The sequence below is a fragment of the Macaca thibetana genome, chromosome 4 (genome assembly GCF_024542745.1).
Source record: "Macaca thibetana thibetana isolate TM-01 chromosome 4, ASM2454274v1, whole genome shotgun sequence".
Classification (NCBI taxonomy): domain Eukaryota; kingdom Metazoa; phylum Chordata; class Mammalia; order Primates; family Cercopithecidae; genus Macaca; species Macaca thibetana.
The window spans coordinates 155,047,212-155,064,186 of NC_065581.1; the positions used below are offsets into that span (position 1 = coordinate 155,047,212).

At 38.2% G+C, this 16,975-nt stretch overlaps 3 protein-coding genes across 5 annotated transcripts in view; 1 reads left to right on the plus strand and 2 right to left on the minus strand.

The window, feature by feature from the left end:
- Window positions 1–2,536, minus strand: part of CDC40 (cell division cycle 40) — a 50,117-nt gene extending 47,581 nt beyond the window's left edge. Inside the window, exon 1 of the mRNA XM_050789047.1 lies at window positions 2,094–2,536. Within this exon, the coding sequence (XP_050645004.1) occupies window positions 2,094–2,282 (189 nt within the window). The 5' untranslated portion in view covers window positions 2,283–2,536. The remainder of the gene's footprint in view (window positions 1–2,093) is intronic.
- The window catches only part of GTF3C6 (general transcription factor IIIC subunit 6), a 1,097,326-nt gene that overhangs the window by 811,279 nt on the left and 269,072 nt on the right, over window positions 1–16,975 (minus strand). The window lies entirely within an intron of this gene.
- The window catches only part of WASF1 (WASP family member 1), a 73,658-nt gene continuing 59,360 nt past the window's right edge, over window positions 2,678–16,975 (plus strand). For 2 of the 3 annotated variants that reach the window (XM_050789054.1, XM_050789056.1), the window contains exon 1: window positions 2,678–3,287. The gene's annotated coding sequence lies outside the window, so the exon portion shown is untranslated. The remainder of the gene's footprint in view (window positions 3,288–16,975) is intronic. The other variant, XM_050789055.1, reaches the window with a different exon arrangement.

The window sequence follows — 16,975 nt, forward strand, 5'->3', positions numbered from 1 at the left end:
GATTTGATGAATATCATTGAGTTAAAGTGGACAGGACCCACTATCCAAAAGAAGAGGCTGAAAGAGAAAGAAAAGAATAACTCCTGGGAGAAATAAGGAAGATATGAAGCCTGCACCAGTGAAAATAGTGAGGAAGGAGTTGATATGAGATAAATTAATGAAACAGAAATGTTAGAATCAATTGAATGACTAGCTTCAGGGGCTGAGGAAGAAGGAAGAGAAAAGGATACCTCCTTTGTTCTTGGCTTGAACTAGTGGGTGGATCGTGGGATCATAGATCAAAATGGGGAAAACAGAAATGGATTTTGAGGGAAAGAAAATAATTTTTCAACACACTGAACTGGAGGTGGCTGAGTGCCAACCTGCAAGAAACAAATGTACAATTACAGTGGGAGATTTTTATATACCTCTCAAGGTTGTAAGCTAGCAAGGAGGATAGAACTGGAAATAAAAGGATAGCAAGCATGTGGCACTGTTAAAAGGGCTTTACATCTTTTATGGCAATTCTTATAATTCTGTTAGATCGGTACTACTGTTATTCCTACTTTACAGATCAGTAAAAATTAGGTGCTGAGCATTTAAGCAACTTATCCAAGGTCCCCAGGTGGGTAAGTGCTGGAGGCAGGATTTGAATTACAGTCTTAATTCCAGAGCCTGTGCTAACCATTTCACGGTGTTCACCTTGAGCTAGGGGCAGCACAGACTGAGGTTGAAGGTATGGAAGAATATGTGGAATGCAAAGAGGACCAAGAGCAGAGTCCTGGGAAACACCAGTATTGAAAAGGGAGAGTAAAATAATTGGAACAGAATGCTGAGTAGAGCCCCATGGAAGCGAAACGGAGAGAAAGTTTCAAGAAAGAGGAACTAATGAACAGTGTCATTTGATGCAGACATTTAAGTCAGATGGCTGAACTTGACAACTGCAAGGCCTGGGACATCACTCACAGACAGTTTCCCAAGAGGGTAGGGCCAGACTGCATCGGGTTGAGGAGAAAATGAGATGAAGACAAAAAGAGAGCTCCAAAAAGCTGAGCTGTGAAAGGAGAAGACTCAGGAGGTTACTGGAGGGGCGTAAGTTTGGAAAATTTTGTTTTGATAGGAAGTTAGGATTCTAAGCATTCTTTCATGCCAGATGCCCATTTTTAAAAAGTAAAATTCACAGACAGCTTGTTAAAAATCTGTAAAACACTTCTTCAGTCATTAAACTAGACTTGGGGACATGATACAAAGGAATTTTTGGACACCGCCTCCCATCTTCACATCTTGAGCTGATCACCTACCTCGGGCTCTACTGGGCCTACACTATCAATTGGTAGATGCTCTCATCAGGCTCTAGACACATCAGCTTTTCCTCAGTTCTTCAAACACACTAAGCTCTTTGCCTTCTCAGGCTTGCCTGTCACCTTTGCCTGGAAACTCTTGCCTGAATCAGCTTCCTCCATTGAGATCATGCAGCTGTTTCTCAAATCCAAGGCCTTTTTCTCACTGTATTAACATACATAATCATAAAACATTTACTGCACTCTCACTAGTTACCAGGCTCTGTGCTATATGCTTTATTTGTGTAATTTCACTCAATTTTCACACTCATCTTCTCATGTAGACAGGTGTTTTGAAAATGATCTCCGCTTGTACAGGTGAGGAAAGAGAGGAGGCTGCATAACTTGCCCAAGTTCACATAAGTGGTGGTGCCAGGATTAGAACCTAGTTTTTCAAAAATAAAACAAATCGAGGCCACTGCTCACTTCAAGTGAAGGTACAATACTCTAGTTTGGGAAGTCCTGATCTAATTTTATTTATGTTCCGAGATTACATCTGCACTTTACAGGCTATGTCCCTAATTCACAAATTCAAATTTCACCCCCTCTTTCCACTTGCTTTCTGATGGCGGGAGGTAAGGGCAGAGAGCATCGGAGGACTATTCCGAACTTTCAATTCTGCTTCTCCCGAGGATGCATGTGGGAAGGAGAAGAAATTCAAACGTTAGCAACTTATCTCTGAGCAATGAGGTAAGCCGGGACCTAACAAGCGGCTGGCAGTTTTGGACCTGAAGCCAACAATTCCCACACCGCATCAGTAGCAAAGGTGCTTACCTTAACTGCCACCTCCGGAGCCGAGTCCACTGCCACTGCTAGAGACGGCTTGGCTGAAGGCGATTTAGTCAAGTGCATGAGGGAGTCGGCGGCTGGCAGCGGACATCGACTGCTCTCACTGTCCGAGTCCGATTCGGACCCTGAACCCGAACCGTAGGAAGCGGCCAGAGCTGCAATCGCAGCCGACATGACGGCAACAAATCTTCTGCGGGGACCCTGTCAGGGCGGAAGAAGAGGAGGCTCCCAGGTCCTGACAGATTGCCATGGAACACATCATTAACTTTCTTTGCTAAGAAATAATTTCTTACATTTTAAAACAACAAGCTAATTATTATTAGAATAACTACTGTCGAAGTGAGAGCTTAAAAAAGTTTATCTAGGGAAAAAGAGAGAATTATAATAGCTTATAACTTTCAGGACCTAGTTGACTAAAGAATACGAGTTCCAAAATACCTTGAGGCCTCGCGGTCCTGCACTCCCAGCGTGCAGCGCGGCAGGAAGCACCAGAGGGCACAATGGGAAGTGTAGTTTGGAACGAGGGGGCGGGACGGGGGCGGGTCCCTCCTTGACCCCGCCCCCGAATGGATGTTCCATTCAATTGGCTGTCATCTTCCCTCATTCCCTAGCCAAGCACTGTTCTCTCCGTCCCCCTCCCCCAAACTGAGGATTGGGCAATACCACAGAACCTCAGGAAAGGGGGGAAGAGCGAGCTTCGGCCCCACCGATGGAGGAGTGGGCGGAGGCTGGGTTTCCCACCTCGACTGCACCTGGGCACTCGAGGGTGAAGAGGAAAGTGAGAATCTGAAGTTTTGAGACCTCTGACTGGCCGGGAATAGCTCCTGGGGCAGGGGGCAAGGATGGGACCATAGCCGGAGAGAGTCCCGCGGTCCCCCCTGCTTCTGGCGCGGGTCCCTGCGTCCGGTTGTGGAGCGTCTCGCGCGGGGAGGGGGCGGGGGTAGCGGCAGCTCGCGGTGTTGTTCACTCGCGCGTCGAGCACACGGTGGGTCCGGCGGCCGGTGGGCGCCCCAGGCGGCGTTCCCAGTGGCCTGGCGCCTCGGCCGCTGTCCTGAGCGGGTTCCGCCCCAGAGCCCGACCCTCCTGGGAGCCCTAGGTGGAGTCCCGCGAGCCGAGGGGGACCGGCGACCGCTGCCGAAGCATGAAGAAGGGGTAAGCGAGAGCCCCCAAGATTTCACGGTGAGCGCGAGTCCCTGAGGAATTGCTTTTTTCGGGGAGGGGGTGCTGGGAGAGGAACTCTTCCTCACCGGCCGGAGCAGACCGAGGGGTGTGTGGCCCGCATAGGTGACGGGGATGGATGGGCGCGCCTCCCCCGCCCCGGCCCCCACCCCCATCCGCGGGTTTCCCGAGCGCCCACCGCCCACCCGCCAGCCGGGCTGGGTGCCGAGGGAGACGGCGGCGGGCGCGCCCGGGGTTCGGCTGCAGGGACCGCCCCGGGGCTGCTTTCGCCGGAGAGACTGCGGGTCTCACCTGAGGTGCCACCGCCCGGGCTTCCCTGCCCACCCGCGCCCACGGTCCGCCCCGTGCCTCTTTCCGGGGGAGGCGGTAGCCCCGGGCGACAGAGAAACCTCTGCTCGCTCTACGTGCCTGGAGCTTAGTAAAGCCGGCTCGTGCGTTTGCGTGTTTGCTCCGCGAGTCGGTGTCTAAAGACATAACGGTAAAAAAGCGAGTGCAGGCATCCTTTTCTTGGTTGGAAGGGTAGGCGAAGCAGTGCCGTCGCTTCTGGTGCCCGTTCGTGGGGGCTGCCTCGGGCAGAGTTAGGGAGCCGCTCACTCAGCGCTCATGTCGGCAGGACTCGCCCATTGTGCCACCCAGATAATTATTCAACTATGCAGCATCCATTGCACCTTTCCCATTTTTCTTTTCCCCTTGCTACAGCATGCCCCCTAGCTTCGGTACTCTGACACCTTCTCTTGCACTTGCGGATGATGAACTGGAATAACGATGAAAGAAAGCACATCCTATCTCAACATACACGACCTGCCCTATAACCGATTAATTAATTGATCCCCAGCTAGACTAGGTGCTTAAATATGACTTACTCTAATTATTTCCTTTTCTGTATAACGTGTGCGGTGGATTCGACCTAAATTTTTTCTTTGGTGTTAGATTCACGGTTAGCTAAGGTCTTTTTTCTTTTCACTAATTGATGTAATTGACTTATGGGTTATTCAATCCGTCTAATGTTCTTAAATTTAAACTTGCGTGGTAGGTAACATTCATTTTTCTGATCATAGCACTATATCATGATTAAAAATGCAGTCTAAATTTGAACTCTCTGAAACAGTTTATCCTTTATGCTCTAAGTTTCTGTTAGGAAACATATTTTTGTTTATATTGAATATTCGAATGAAGTATTTGATGTAAAATTTCGGAAGTTTTGAATAAGAAAAGTTTTGTATTTGTTTTTCAGTAACAGAATATGTCATTACTAATCGTTGCCTTCCATTGAATGGAAGAATTTAATATTTAAGGTGAGGATTTTAACCACCGTATCAGTCATTCCCTAATTTATCTGATTTTATTTTTTATTCACTTTTGTCTTTGCAATATCTTGTATTTAATTATTTGTTTTAGAATCCAATTTTTTTTTCTAACTTCGATCTACAAGTATGAGTAGGCTTCAGTTTTGCATGATCTACCTGAAGGATGAATTTTTATTTGAAAATACAAGAAACAGCTGTTGGTTACTTGATTTTTATGTTAAAAACTGTTTACATCTCATTATTTAAAAATAAATGATTCACTATCAAAAATAAGTGTTGTATTTTTATAGTTTTCCTTTTCCATCTTGTTTACGCTTGTTGCATTAACCCGTCTGATAAAAGAGAATCACATATAAGCATTGCAGAGGCAGTTTTAAGGTACGGTAATTGTTTTATGGCACTTGGAAGTGGCGCACATATAATATAAGTTGATGGTGTAGGATTAGTTGCTTGGTTAGGAAATGACCTTGCAATTTACAAAATGGACACCTTTGTGCCTTGATTTCCTTATATGTAAATGGAGATAATATTTAGTAGATAGTGTGCGTAAATTCAGGAAAGGTGTGTTTTTGTAGTCCTTTTAAAGAAAATTTAAATAGCTGATGAATGATAAAAAAATTTCTGTGAAAAATACAATGAAAAAATGTCAGAATTTTCCTTGTCATGTTAGAATGGCTGATTAACATTGATTCTTGCTTTGGAGAGAGACGCCTCTGAATTGAAAAATGTTTCTCATCTATCAGTGGTTTTAAATAATTGCAGACATAAAGGTTATTACAGTTAATACCTACATGTAGTTAAACATATAGATAAAATAGTTAATAGTAAATAAAAATTATGACTTGATAATAAGAATATTGAATTAAGTTAGTGAAGAATAATATAGTCAAAAAATATTAAGGCCTTTTTTGTTAAAAATTTGCAGGTGTTACAATCCAAAATGCTTAGTCGTGATCATTTATAAGGTATGCTATAGAGTTACTTTATTACTCATGTTTGTAAATATCCATATATTCAGAGACAGTGTATTAATATTGTACAAGACTATAATTATACATTTTGCTTTATTTTAGGAATAACTTAAAATATCTTTCCAAGTACTTGATTTTCATTATCATAGTACATAGTACCTTGTGATTTCCTTATTGGACTACTATCAAAAGATTATATTATTAGCACTTTTACCAAAACAGTGCTTTTGGTTACTTTGTGAGAAAACTTCATATAGATAAGACTATTAAAGTGTGTTTAAAGTTAACTATTGTATGGTTTCTTTTTTGAGAGTGATTGTTTTATAATGTTTTCTTGAATTAAAATTTAGCTGTCACTGTCACTTGGGTAAATGCAGTAAAGTCATGGTTTTTTTAGTTATTTGAGGAGAGGAACTGACCTGCAGCTTATTGTCATAAATCCAAAGTTGTCAGTGTAGTGTTTAACAAATAGTAGGGGTTCAATTTTCTTTTTTGAACAAATAAAATAAATGTGTAAAGAATATCCATTGAATTAATATACTCAGTGAAACATTTTTAAAGATTTATCAAACATTTTAATTAATGTATAACTTTATCTCAGGAGAAAAGAGAAAAATGAATTTGGAGGTTCTTTGAACTCCATTTACCTGTTCAGATCTAATTCCATTACCTGTACACTTTTGAATTGGCACTAGATACTTAGCAGTCTTTGATTTATGAAATATTAACAATTTTCTTCTTATAGCTCACTTTATGAAGATGTATGTCAGCATATTTTTTGTTTTCCCTACACTAGATAGAAGTGTGTTTGATTCTTTGTGACTTAACTTTTCTAGTGAAATAGTAATACAAAGATATATGTAAATTAAATCCTGTGCTAAATGCCTGAGTACCTAGTTGTTAAAAATAAATGACCCCTGAGGTGGAACTTTTTATAAAATTAAGAATCTTGTGTTTTTAGTTTATCACATTCAGCTTATAATTTTGTGAATTGGTAGTTCTAACTTACTACATGATTGATTATATTTTACAACTTGTAAAATGGTTTGGAACTTGGGTCTTATTTTCTCAGAAACGGTATGCTTAGTGGTTAGAGTCACAGACAGCCCACTACTTAAATAATAAAATACCTGAATTATAAGATTATGTTAATACTAAAAAAATCATAAAATTATGTTAATAATTAGCATAAGTATATTCAAATACCTATAATAATTTGTATGACAGTCTTTCTATGGGAAAAATAAGTTTCAGATCTATCTTGAAATGCTAGGATCTGTAACTCTCATGTTAGACATGACAACATTAGGAACTTGTTCTCTTTCACCCAGTGGACTTGAAGAGGAGGCTGTTTCTCAGTTCAGTGAGTGGCATAGCCTTATGTTATCTGGGACGAGAAGTTAGGGCATGACAGAAATTAGAAGGAAATGCAGTCTTCTGTGTGACTTTACTTCTCAAGATGTTTGATTATAAAATGAAAAGGTAGATGTCGATGACTTCTGAGGTGTGTTTTAGCTACAAATAAAATTCCAAGGCTTGATGTAACTTTGAAGCTTGATGTAATCCCACTTTTTTCCTGATAGTTCATTTTCCCTAATATTACAGCTTACGTATCTCTGTGAGGACATTTCTTTCTGGACCTACCTCTGAAAAAGAAAGTAGCCTTAATCCTTTCTCACATGCCTGTTCTCAGAAGCAGTATTTTTTAGTCTCTTAAAGGTGTTATTTTTGTGATGGGTTTTACATTTGTTTTAAGTTTTAAAATAAACTCCCAGCACTGTCAAAAAACAGGATTTTTCTTTTGGATTGTTTCCTTTGTTTCCTTATTTTGAGCTATTAGTAAAGCCAGGGTAGATTTTATTCGTACTTTGGAGAATGATCATATCCAGTGAATCTCCATAGAATTTTTTAAAGGAAAAAATGGAATGAGGTGATGAAGTGGGAGTATGAAGATACAAAGATGGGTTATTGCCCCATGAAGTATGGGGCACCTTGTATTTGTAGCAGCCTTACCTGAGGTGCAGTGAAGCTTTGGTATGGATGTCATGGGACTGAAGGCAGATTGAGAAAGTGAATCTATGAACTCCTTGAGGACGGTTTTGTTGTTAGTGTTTGGTTGTTTTGTTTTGCTTCATTTTTGTGTTCCTAGTGCCTGTTTTTGGTTTAAGCTAAATGGAATGGATTTTGATTGTATGCAATTACTACAGCATAAAAGAGAAGTCATTCTCTTCCTAGGTGGAAAGATCAGGGTGCTGTGAGGGAAGAGGTAAAAAAAACACAGCTATTTTTGTCATATGCATTGGAGTATTTAATAGGTTTTTTTATTAACTCCTTATTTGGAGATCAGTGATATTAAAAAATAATGTGTAACATGGTCCAAAAGGAAAAGAAGTAACATTGTTTGCTTGCTATATGTACAAGACACTGTATAGGTACTATCACATTTATTATTTCTCTTGTTTAGTTGCTACCATAGCCCTATGAGGATTTAATTGAAGAAAAAGGTTAACTGAATTGAACAGGTTGTTTGTTCTGCCTAGCAGAAGCCCAGATTCTCTCAGAACTGCTTTATCTCCCCTTTTACCGATAAGTTACTGTTGGAGTAGTTGTTTTAATAACTTGATAATAGCAATTCTGCCTGCCTGCTACCGTCCCCTCATTTTTAATTGGTTCATTTAGTGGATCCTCCTTGTTAAACCAATGATTCGTAGTTCATAATCAGCACATAATTATTGAGGGCCAAGTAGGTGCTAAAAAGGATAGGTCTCTATTCTCTTGGAGTTAACAGTATAGTAAAAAACAGGTGTTGAACAAAACATTTGTACTTAGAAATTTTGGTGAATGCTATAAAGGAAAAGAAGAGGGAACTGGATTTACATTGGGAGTTAGGGGAGGCTTCTTGGAGGCAAGATTAGTGGAAGTTAGCTAGGTGGAAAAGGAAGAGAATGCAAAGAACAGATGAAACAGTTAAAGCTTAGTGTAAGAGGGATTGTGACTTGATAGGAGGTTGCGGAGGTAAACAGAAGCCAGACTATGCAGAGGGCCTACATGAGGCTTGGTTTAACAAAGTTAAGGATTTTAAGTCTCTTGGGGAAGGCCATGAAGAGTTTTAATCAGGTTAATTACTGGATCAGATCTATCTTTTATAAAGATCACTTTGGCTTGGAAGGTGCCAGAGAGACCAATCACAATTCTGTTCATTTCTGTGGTTTATTGGCCTGATTTTAGACACTTGCACTAAGCCAAGTCACTCAGAACTTTTCCTGGATCCTCCATGCCCAGAGGTTGAATAATTTGTTTTCTCTTCAATTGCTGAAGCTGTGAGATACAAAACTCTGGAACTGTTAATGGCCTTGTTTCTTGCCCTGTGAGCTAGATAAGCTGGGGCTTCTAGAACAAAGAGTGCAAAGAAGCAGATGCACAGAGTCCTGACTGTATTCGAGTTCCTTTGTCCATGGTCCTGAGATTGGGTTCCAGAGACATCCTAGTTATCTTTGTCATAAGTCCTCCTTTTTGCATAAACTGTTAGAATTGTATTTGTGGTACTTGTCAGCCAGCAAACTGAGTCCTCTCATAGATCAAGTAATTTGCTCAAGGTCACATGGCTAATAGAAACGGAGATGGAATTTGAACACAGATATGTGTGATTTCAAAGTCCCATTTTTTCCCTACTCCCTTATGCTGCAAAGGTACCATTTCTTAAACTAAAGGTCCTAAAGGAATTCTAAGGAGGTGGATTTCAGGTGTGGTGACATCTATTGGATGATGATGACAGCAAAGTTTTTTTTTTTTTTTGTTTGTTTGTTTGTTTGTTTTAATTTGGTGTGCTTGATAATAGTTAATCCAGCATCTAGCCATTCTTTATTCCTAACCCCTAGCCAGGTGTACTTCAATAAAGTTACATTGACTAACTTATTTGAAAAGAAGAAAAGCTTATGGTATCAGGGCATGGATTAACTTGTTTGATTCATTTACCAGAAAATATCAAGTCTCTTATGTTTTCACCTTATGCTACAAAAGTAAGCTTGTTTTCTAGTCATTTTAATGGGGACATCTCTTGTCTTATTTTGCTGAATTTTCATAACATACATGTGCTAGAGGTTATGCCAGAGAATTGTGGAAAGGTTAAATGAAAAGGGAGGAACAGTGAAGCATTTTATATTATAGTCGAGGATGAAGACTAGCACTCATTTCTTAAAATTATTTTTATAGATTTAGAGGGTACAAGCTACATGGATATATTGCATAGGGGCAAAGCCTGGGCTTTTTAGTATAGTGTACATTGTACTCATTAAGTAATTTCTCATCTCTCACCCACCGTCTATCCTTCCACTCTTCAGAGTCTCCATTGTCTATTATTCCACTCTTTATGTCCATGTATACAAATTATTTAGCTCCCACTTATAGGTGAGAACATATGGTATTTGACTTTCTGTTTCTGAGTTAGTTCACTTTAGATAATGGTCTCTGGTTCCATCCATGTTGCTGCAAAAGAGATGATTTCATTCTTTTTAATGGCTGAGTAGTATTCCATTATTTGTATTTAAATTTTCTTTAATCATTCGTCGATGGACACTTAGGTTAATTCCGTATCTTTGCTATTTTGAATGATAGCACTCATTTTTTTAAAACCAGAATAAAAGCCCTGTGTGGTACATCATAATACATGACTACAAATTTATCAATTTTGTTATTTTCAAAGAATCTTCATTTAGTTTCATTGATTTTTTTTCTCTTTATTTCCTGTTTTCAATTTCATAGATTTCTGCCTTAATTATTCCATGGTGTATATGTGCCACAGTTTCTTAATGCAATCTATCATTGATGGACATTTGGGTTAGTTCCAAGTCTTTGCTATTGTGAATAGTGCCACAATAAATATACGTTTCCTTTTGTCTTTATAGTAGCATGGTTTGTAATCCTTTGGGTATATACCCAGTAATGAGATCGCTGGGTCAAATGGTAATTCTAGTTCTAGATCCTTGAGGAATCGCCACACTGTCTTCCACAGTGGTTGAACTAATTTACACTCCCACCAACCTGTAAAAGCGTTCCTATTTCTCTACATCCTCTCCAGCACCTGTTGTTTCCTGACTTTTTAATGATTGCCATTCTAACTGGTGTGAGATGGTATCTCACTGGGGTTTTGATTTGCATTTCTCTGATGACCAGTGATGATGAGCATTTTTTCATGTGTCCATTGGCTGCAGAAATGTCTTCTTTTGAGAAGTGTCTGTTCATATCCTTTGCCCACTTTTTGATGGAGTTGTTTTTTTCTTGTAAATTTGTTTGAGTTATTTGTAGATTCTGGATATTAGCCCTTTGTCGGAAGGGTAGATTGCAAATATTTTCTCCCATGCTGTAGGTTACCTGTTCACTCTGGTGGTAGTTTCTTTTGCCGTGCAGAAGCTCTTTAGTTTAATTAGAACCTATTTGTCAATTTTGGCTTTTGTTGCCATTGCTTTTGATGTTTTAGTCATGAAGTCCTTGCCCATGCCTATGTCCTGAATGGTATTGCCTAGGTTTTCTTCTAGGGTTTTTATGGTTTTATAGATCCTTTCAGTTTTCTAATACAGACTTCATGATATTTTCAACTTAAAACAGGTTTATTGGGATGTATTCCCATCATAAACTGTGGACCATCTGTATATACACTTGGTGCCATAAATTCCAAGCACTGCTTTTCATGCATCCCACACATTTTGATAGATTGTATTTTCATTTTCACTTAATGCAAAGTATTAAGAAATTTCTCTTGAGACTTTGAACCATGTGTTATTTAGAAGTGTGATGTTTAATCTCCAAATGTTTTGAGATTTTCCCGTCTATCTTTCTGAGATTGCTTTCTAGTTTAATTGCATTGTGATCTGAGAGCATATACTCTGTTAGTTCTGTTCTTTTAAATTTTTTCAGGTGTGTTTTATGGCCCAGAATATAGTCTGTATCAGTGAATGACTTATGTGAGCTTGAGAATAACGTGTATTCTGTTGTTGTTGGTTGAAGTACTATATAAATAGCAGTTAGATCCAGTTGATTGGTGGTGGTTAGTTCAACTGTATTGTTACTGATTTTTTGCCTTTCAGTTAATTACCGATAGAAGAATGTTGATATCTCCAGTTGTGATGATGAGTTCATGTTTCCCCTGGTAGTTTTATCAGTTTTTTGCTCCACATTTTGATGCTCTGTTAGGTGCATATACATTAAGAATTGTTAGGTCTTGGAGAATTTGCCCCTTTGTCAGAATGCAATGCCTTTCTTTATCCCTGTTAATTTCCCTTGCTCAGAAACCTACTTTGTCTCAAATTGATATAGCTACTTCAGATTTGTTTTGATTCATGTTAGCATGGTATATCTTTCTCCATTTCTTTACTTTTAATCTATTTCTATATTTAAAGTGGGTTTCCTATATACAATATATAGTTAGGTCTTTTTTTTTTTTTAATCTACTCTCTTACCTTTTAATTGGTATATTTAGACCATTCACATTTAAAGTGATTATTGATATAATTGTATTAAAATCTAATGTATTTGCAACTGTTTTTTATTCATTGCACTTGTTCTTTGTTTCATTAAAAAGAATAAGTTGGCTGGGCTGGTGGCTCACACCTGTAATCCCAACACTTTAGGAGGCTGAGTCAGGCCAGTCACTTGAGCCCAGGAGTTTGAGACCAGCCTGGGCAACATGGTGAAACCCTGTCTCTACAAAAAAATACAAAAATTAGCCAGGTGTGGTGGCATGCACCTGTAGTCCCAGCTACTTGGGAGGCTGAGGTAGGAGGATCACTTGAGCCTGGGAGGCAGAGTTTGCAGTGAGCCAAGATTGTGCACTATACTCCGGTCTGAGTGATGGAAGGAACCTCTGTTTCACCCCCTCCACCCCCCAAAAATGTCCTCTCTTTTTCTGCTTTCTCTGACTTTAATTGAGCACTTTGTATGGTTTCCTTTTCTCTCCTCTCTTAGCATATCAATTATACTTCTTTCTTTTTAAAATGTTTTGTAAGTGGTTGTCCTAGTTTGCCTCTCTTTTTGTATGATTACTGAGGAGAAGTCCAATTTAATTTTTATCACTATCCCTCTATAGGTAAAGTGGTTTTTCTCTGTCTTTCAGAATTTTTCTTTGTCTTTGGTTTTCTGCAGTTTGAACATCACATGCCTACGTGTAGATTTTCTGGTATTTATCCTGCTTGATGCTCTCTGAGCTTCATGGATTTGCTGTTTGGTTTCTTAATTTTGGAAAAATTTTGAGCACCTGTATATGCTAGGCATTGTACTAAATATCTTATGTATGTGATTTAATCCTCACGACAACCCTGTGAAGAAGTATGATTCTCATTATTTGTGGTGGGAACTAAGTTTTAAATATAGACCACTACAGAATTTTTTTACAATAGTCACTAAAATTTAACTGCCTTGGGCTTACCCCTTAAGCTTCCTCTAGATGTAATGAAAAAATTGAATTATTTTGATTTACTTGTTAGGTCACAATACTGCAGGTGAGTGTTGGGGACTGATTTCAGAGTTCAAGTCGTGTGCAGTGTATCAGATTTGTGTACCATCAAAGGAGTTGAATGAAAATGGCTATATTGTGTCCTTTTGATGAGATGCAACTATTTTACCAGCAATTTGCATACATTTGAAAGTTGACTGAACCAATTAATGGAGAATCCAGTACTTTGCTTTAATTTAAAGATGATCTCAATTCTTAAGTGATTGGGTGCTGTTACTAGAAATAGAGAAGCCCAAACAATGAGTAGGTTTCCTTTTTGGGGAGAGTGGGGAATGATGGATAATGAATTTGATTTTGGATATTTTGAATTTGAATTAGTGAGATGTCCCTGTGGAGCTATCTGGCAGACTGATAGCACAGGACTGTTATGGTTGATTGTATAAGTTTGTGTAAGTAATTTAGAACCCTTAATGGTTAAAGATCTGGCAATGATGGATGATGAGGAGAAAGTGTAGAAAGAACTAGGTATAACAAAACTGTTGACTCCTAACATTGAGTGGAAAGAAAAAGGAGAGACAGAAGAGGATGCTGAAGGTGTGATCAAAGGATATAATGTGTTGCATTCTTAATATGACTGTTCTCTTGGGACAGGGGATAAGGCCTTGTGGTCTGGCCAGATCTCCGAAGAGGAATGCCAGATGCTAGTGAGTAGGAAGGGAAGCAAAGAAAAAGTGTGTTGATGGTTTTGAAAGCAGAGGAGAATGACGGTTGCAGGAACTTGGTAAGGACAAAGTTGTTTTATAATAACGAGGCAATGAATGGATAGGGTAGAATATTTATGTCAGAAAGAGACACTTCGGAGATGGAGATCTCATAGGTAGAACTATTAAAAGAGTCTGTGCACAGACACTTGATGTGCTTAGTAGTAGAAGGAAAGGTGCTACTCCTCAGGACTGGAAGTACTGGCAGTGGAGCCCTCGAGAGATGGGGTTCAGTTTTTAAAGCCTTGCTCTTGTCTGTATACTTCTAACAGTTGCTCTAGGCTTGGCAAGTAGTAAAGCCACATCATTTGAAGTGAGAATCTTAGAGGGATGAAGTAGGTTATGTGTTACTACTGATTCCTGTATTTTAAAATGTATTCTTCTTGCTTGCAAAAACAAGTCTTTTTTATTGTGATAGAGGCAGTGCACAACTGCATGCCTTATATACAGTAGATAGTGTTAACATCATAAAAATCACCATTTTCACTATCACAGAAGGAAATGAAATAGAGCATGTCTTTCAGTGGATTTGTACATACAGAACTTAATTTCATTCATTAGCATTCACAAGAAAATGTAAATTTTTTGATAATGCTGTACTAAGTACAGAAAGATGACATTAATGACTTCTTATCAGTTAAACATGAATTTCAATATGTATTTCGTATAGTAGGGATGGATTTATGAGTTCCTCAACAATTTTAATTAAATTCATTAAATTCACTCATTATTAATGGTTATGTGAGAGGTCATGTTAGGAACAGAAAGTGCAGTGAAAATAGTATTTATTTTACTATTCTAATGAAATCTTCTTTGAGGTATAAGAGATAATTGTTATAAAAGGGCTTTTGGAACAAGTCTATATTAATGTAAGATGCTACTGTTAAATTTTAAGACTAGGGAAATAGGACCGTAGACGAGATCATGATTTACATTTTTCATTAAATAATCAGTGTGGTATGTAAATGTTTCCAGTGTAATCAGTGACTAGAATAAACAAATATTTGTTTTGGTTATCATTAACTTAGCTTTATTATTTTGAATTTTAAGTGACTATACCAATAATATTGAACTTAAACTACAGAAAGATGGGATGATTTATTGAAAATTAAGTCACTTATTTTTAATTATGTTGTTTCTATTTGAATTTGTTTTTCATTTGTAGCTGCCTCACCAAATATTAGTAGAATTATCTATAGTTGACCTTATTTGAGGGTTATGGTGAAACATGTAAGTTATAGATGTAGCTCATCTTAAGAAAACATAATATGAATGAGATTACTAATGGAGTGAGTTTGGATAAAAATAAGAGAAAAGGTACAAGGACTAAGTCCTGGAGTCCTCAAAGAATTAGAGGTACAGAAGATAAAGAAAAGGATGCACTAGCAAAGGAGACTGAGAAGGAGGTGGGAGAAAAGCCAAGAACTTGAGGTACCCTGGAAGTCAACTTAAGCAGGTGTTTAAAGGAGTGAAACGCAGTCGAGTTGTATCAGATGCTGTTAATAGTTTGAGTGAGAAGAGGTCTGAGAATTAGCCGTTGGCTATAGCAGATAACTGACCGTGGTGAGATGGTTTGGCACAGTGCGGGGAATGAAAGCCTGAACAGGACAGATTTTAGTGAGAATTGGAAGAGAGAAATCAGATAACTCGTTCAAGAAATTTTGCCATAAAGGAGAACAGAAATTGGGAGAGGAGTGGCTGGAGGGAGAAGTGGGACCAAGAGAAGTTTTTGTTGGTGGTGGTGGTTGCTTTTTTTTTTTTTTTTTTTTTTTTTTTAAGATGGGTGAAATTATAGCGTGTCTCTATGCCAGTGGAAGTGATTCAGAAGAGGGAAAAATGATGATACAGAAGAAAGGAAGGATAATTAATTCATATTGCTTAAATAGGATTTGGGAACTGGCCTAGAACTTTGCCACTGGGTGAAATGGTTTCTGTGGAGAAATTTTTGACTTTGACATAGACAAATTACAAATGCCTAATAACGCAATTCATCTATTGTTTTATAGTTGTAGATTATCTTTATTGATGTGCACTGTACTCTTTTACATATTTTAAAGCTTATGTCTAATATTACTAAGTTTAAATCAGTTATTTTTTGTGACTAGGCCATAGCAAATAAGCATTTTATAGTATGTGATTATTGTCTTTAGTTGGAATAGTTAATGCTATTTGATTAAATGGATTTTTGAAAGCTTTACTGAAATACAGTTGACATGTAATAAACTGTACAATTGGATGAGTTTGGATTTATGCATACACTCTATCATGACATCAAAATAATGAACCCCCAAAAGTTTCCTAGTTACTTTTATAATCCCTGCATCCTACCTCTCCCTTCTGCATCTACAAACCCTCACCCCTTCCCTAAGCAATGACTAATCTACTTTCTGTCACTGTAGGTTAGTTTGCATTTTCTAAAACTTTATATGTATGGAATCATGTAGTCTGCATATAGTATGCAACACAGTCATGTGTTGCTTGATGACAAGGATACGTTCTGAGAAAATTGTTAGGCAATTTTGTCATTGTGTGAACATCATAGACTGTACTTACACAATTTTAGATTGTATAGCCTGCTACACACCTAGGGTACATGGTAGAGCCTATTGCTCCTAAGCTACAAACCTGTACAGCGTGTTACTGTACTGAATAATGTAGGCAGTTGTAACACAATAGTATTTATGAAGATATTAAACATCTAAATATAGAAAAGGTACAGTAAGTATGTGGTATTAATATAAGAGATTAAAAATGGTACACCTGTGTAAGGCACTTACTATGAATGGAGCTTACAGGACTGGAAGTTGCTCTGGGTGACTCTGAGTGAGTGGTGAATGAATGGGAAGGCCTAGGACATTACTGTATGTGACTGTAGTTGTTATAAACACTGTATACTTAGGTTACACTAAATTTATTATAAAAATTTCAGTAATAACCTTAACTTACTGTAACATTTTTGCTATATAAATGTTTAATTTTTTAACTTTGTGACTCTTGTAATGGCAGCTTAAAACACAGACTGTACAGCTGTACAAAAATATTTTCTTTCTTTATATTCTATAAGCCTTTTTTATTTTTAAAATTTTTAAAGCTTTTTTTGGTTAAAAACTAATACTGAAACACACACCTTATCCTAGGCCTACACAGGGTCAGAATAATTGATACTACTGTCTTCCACCTCCACATCTTGTCCCACTAGAAG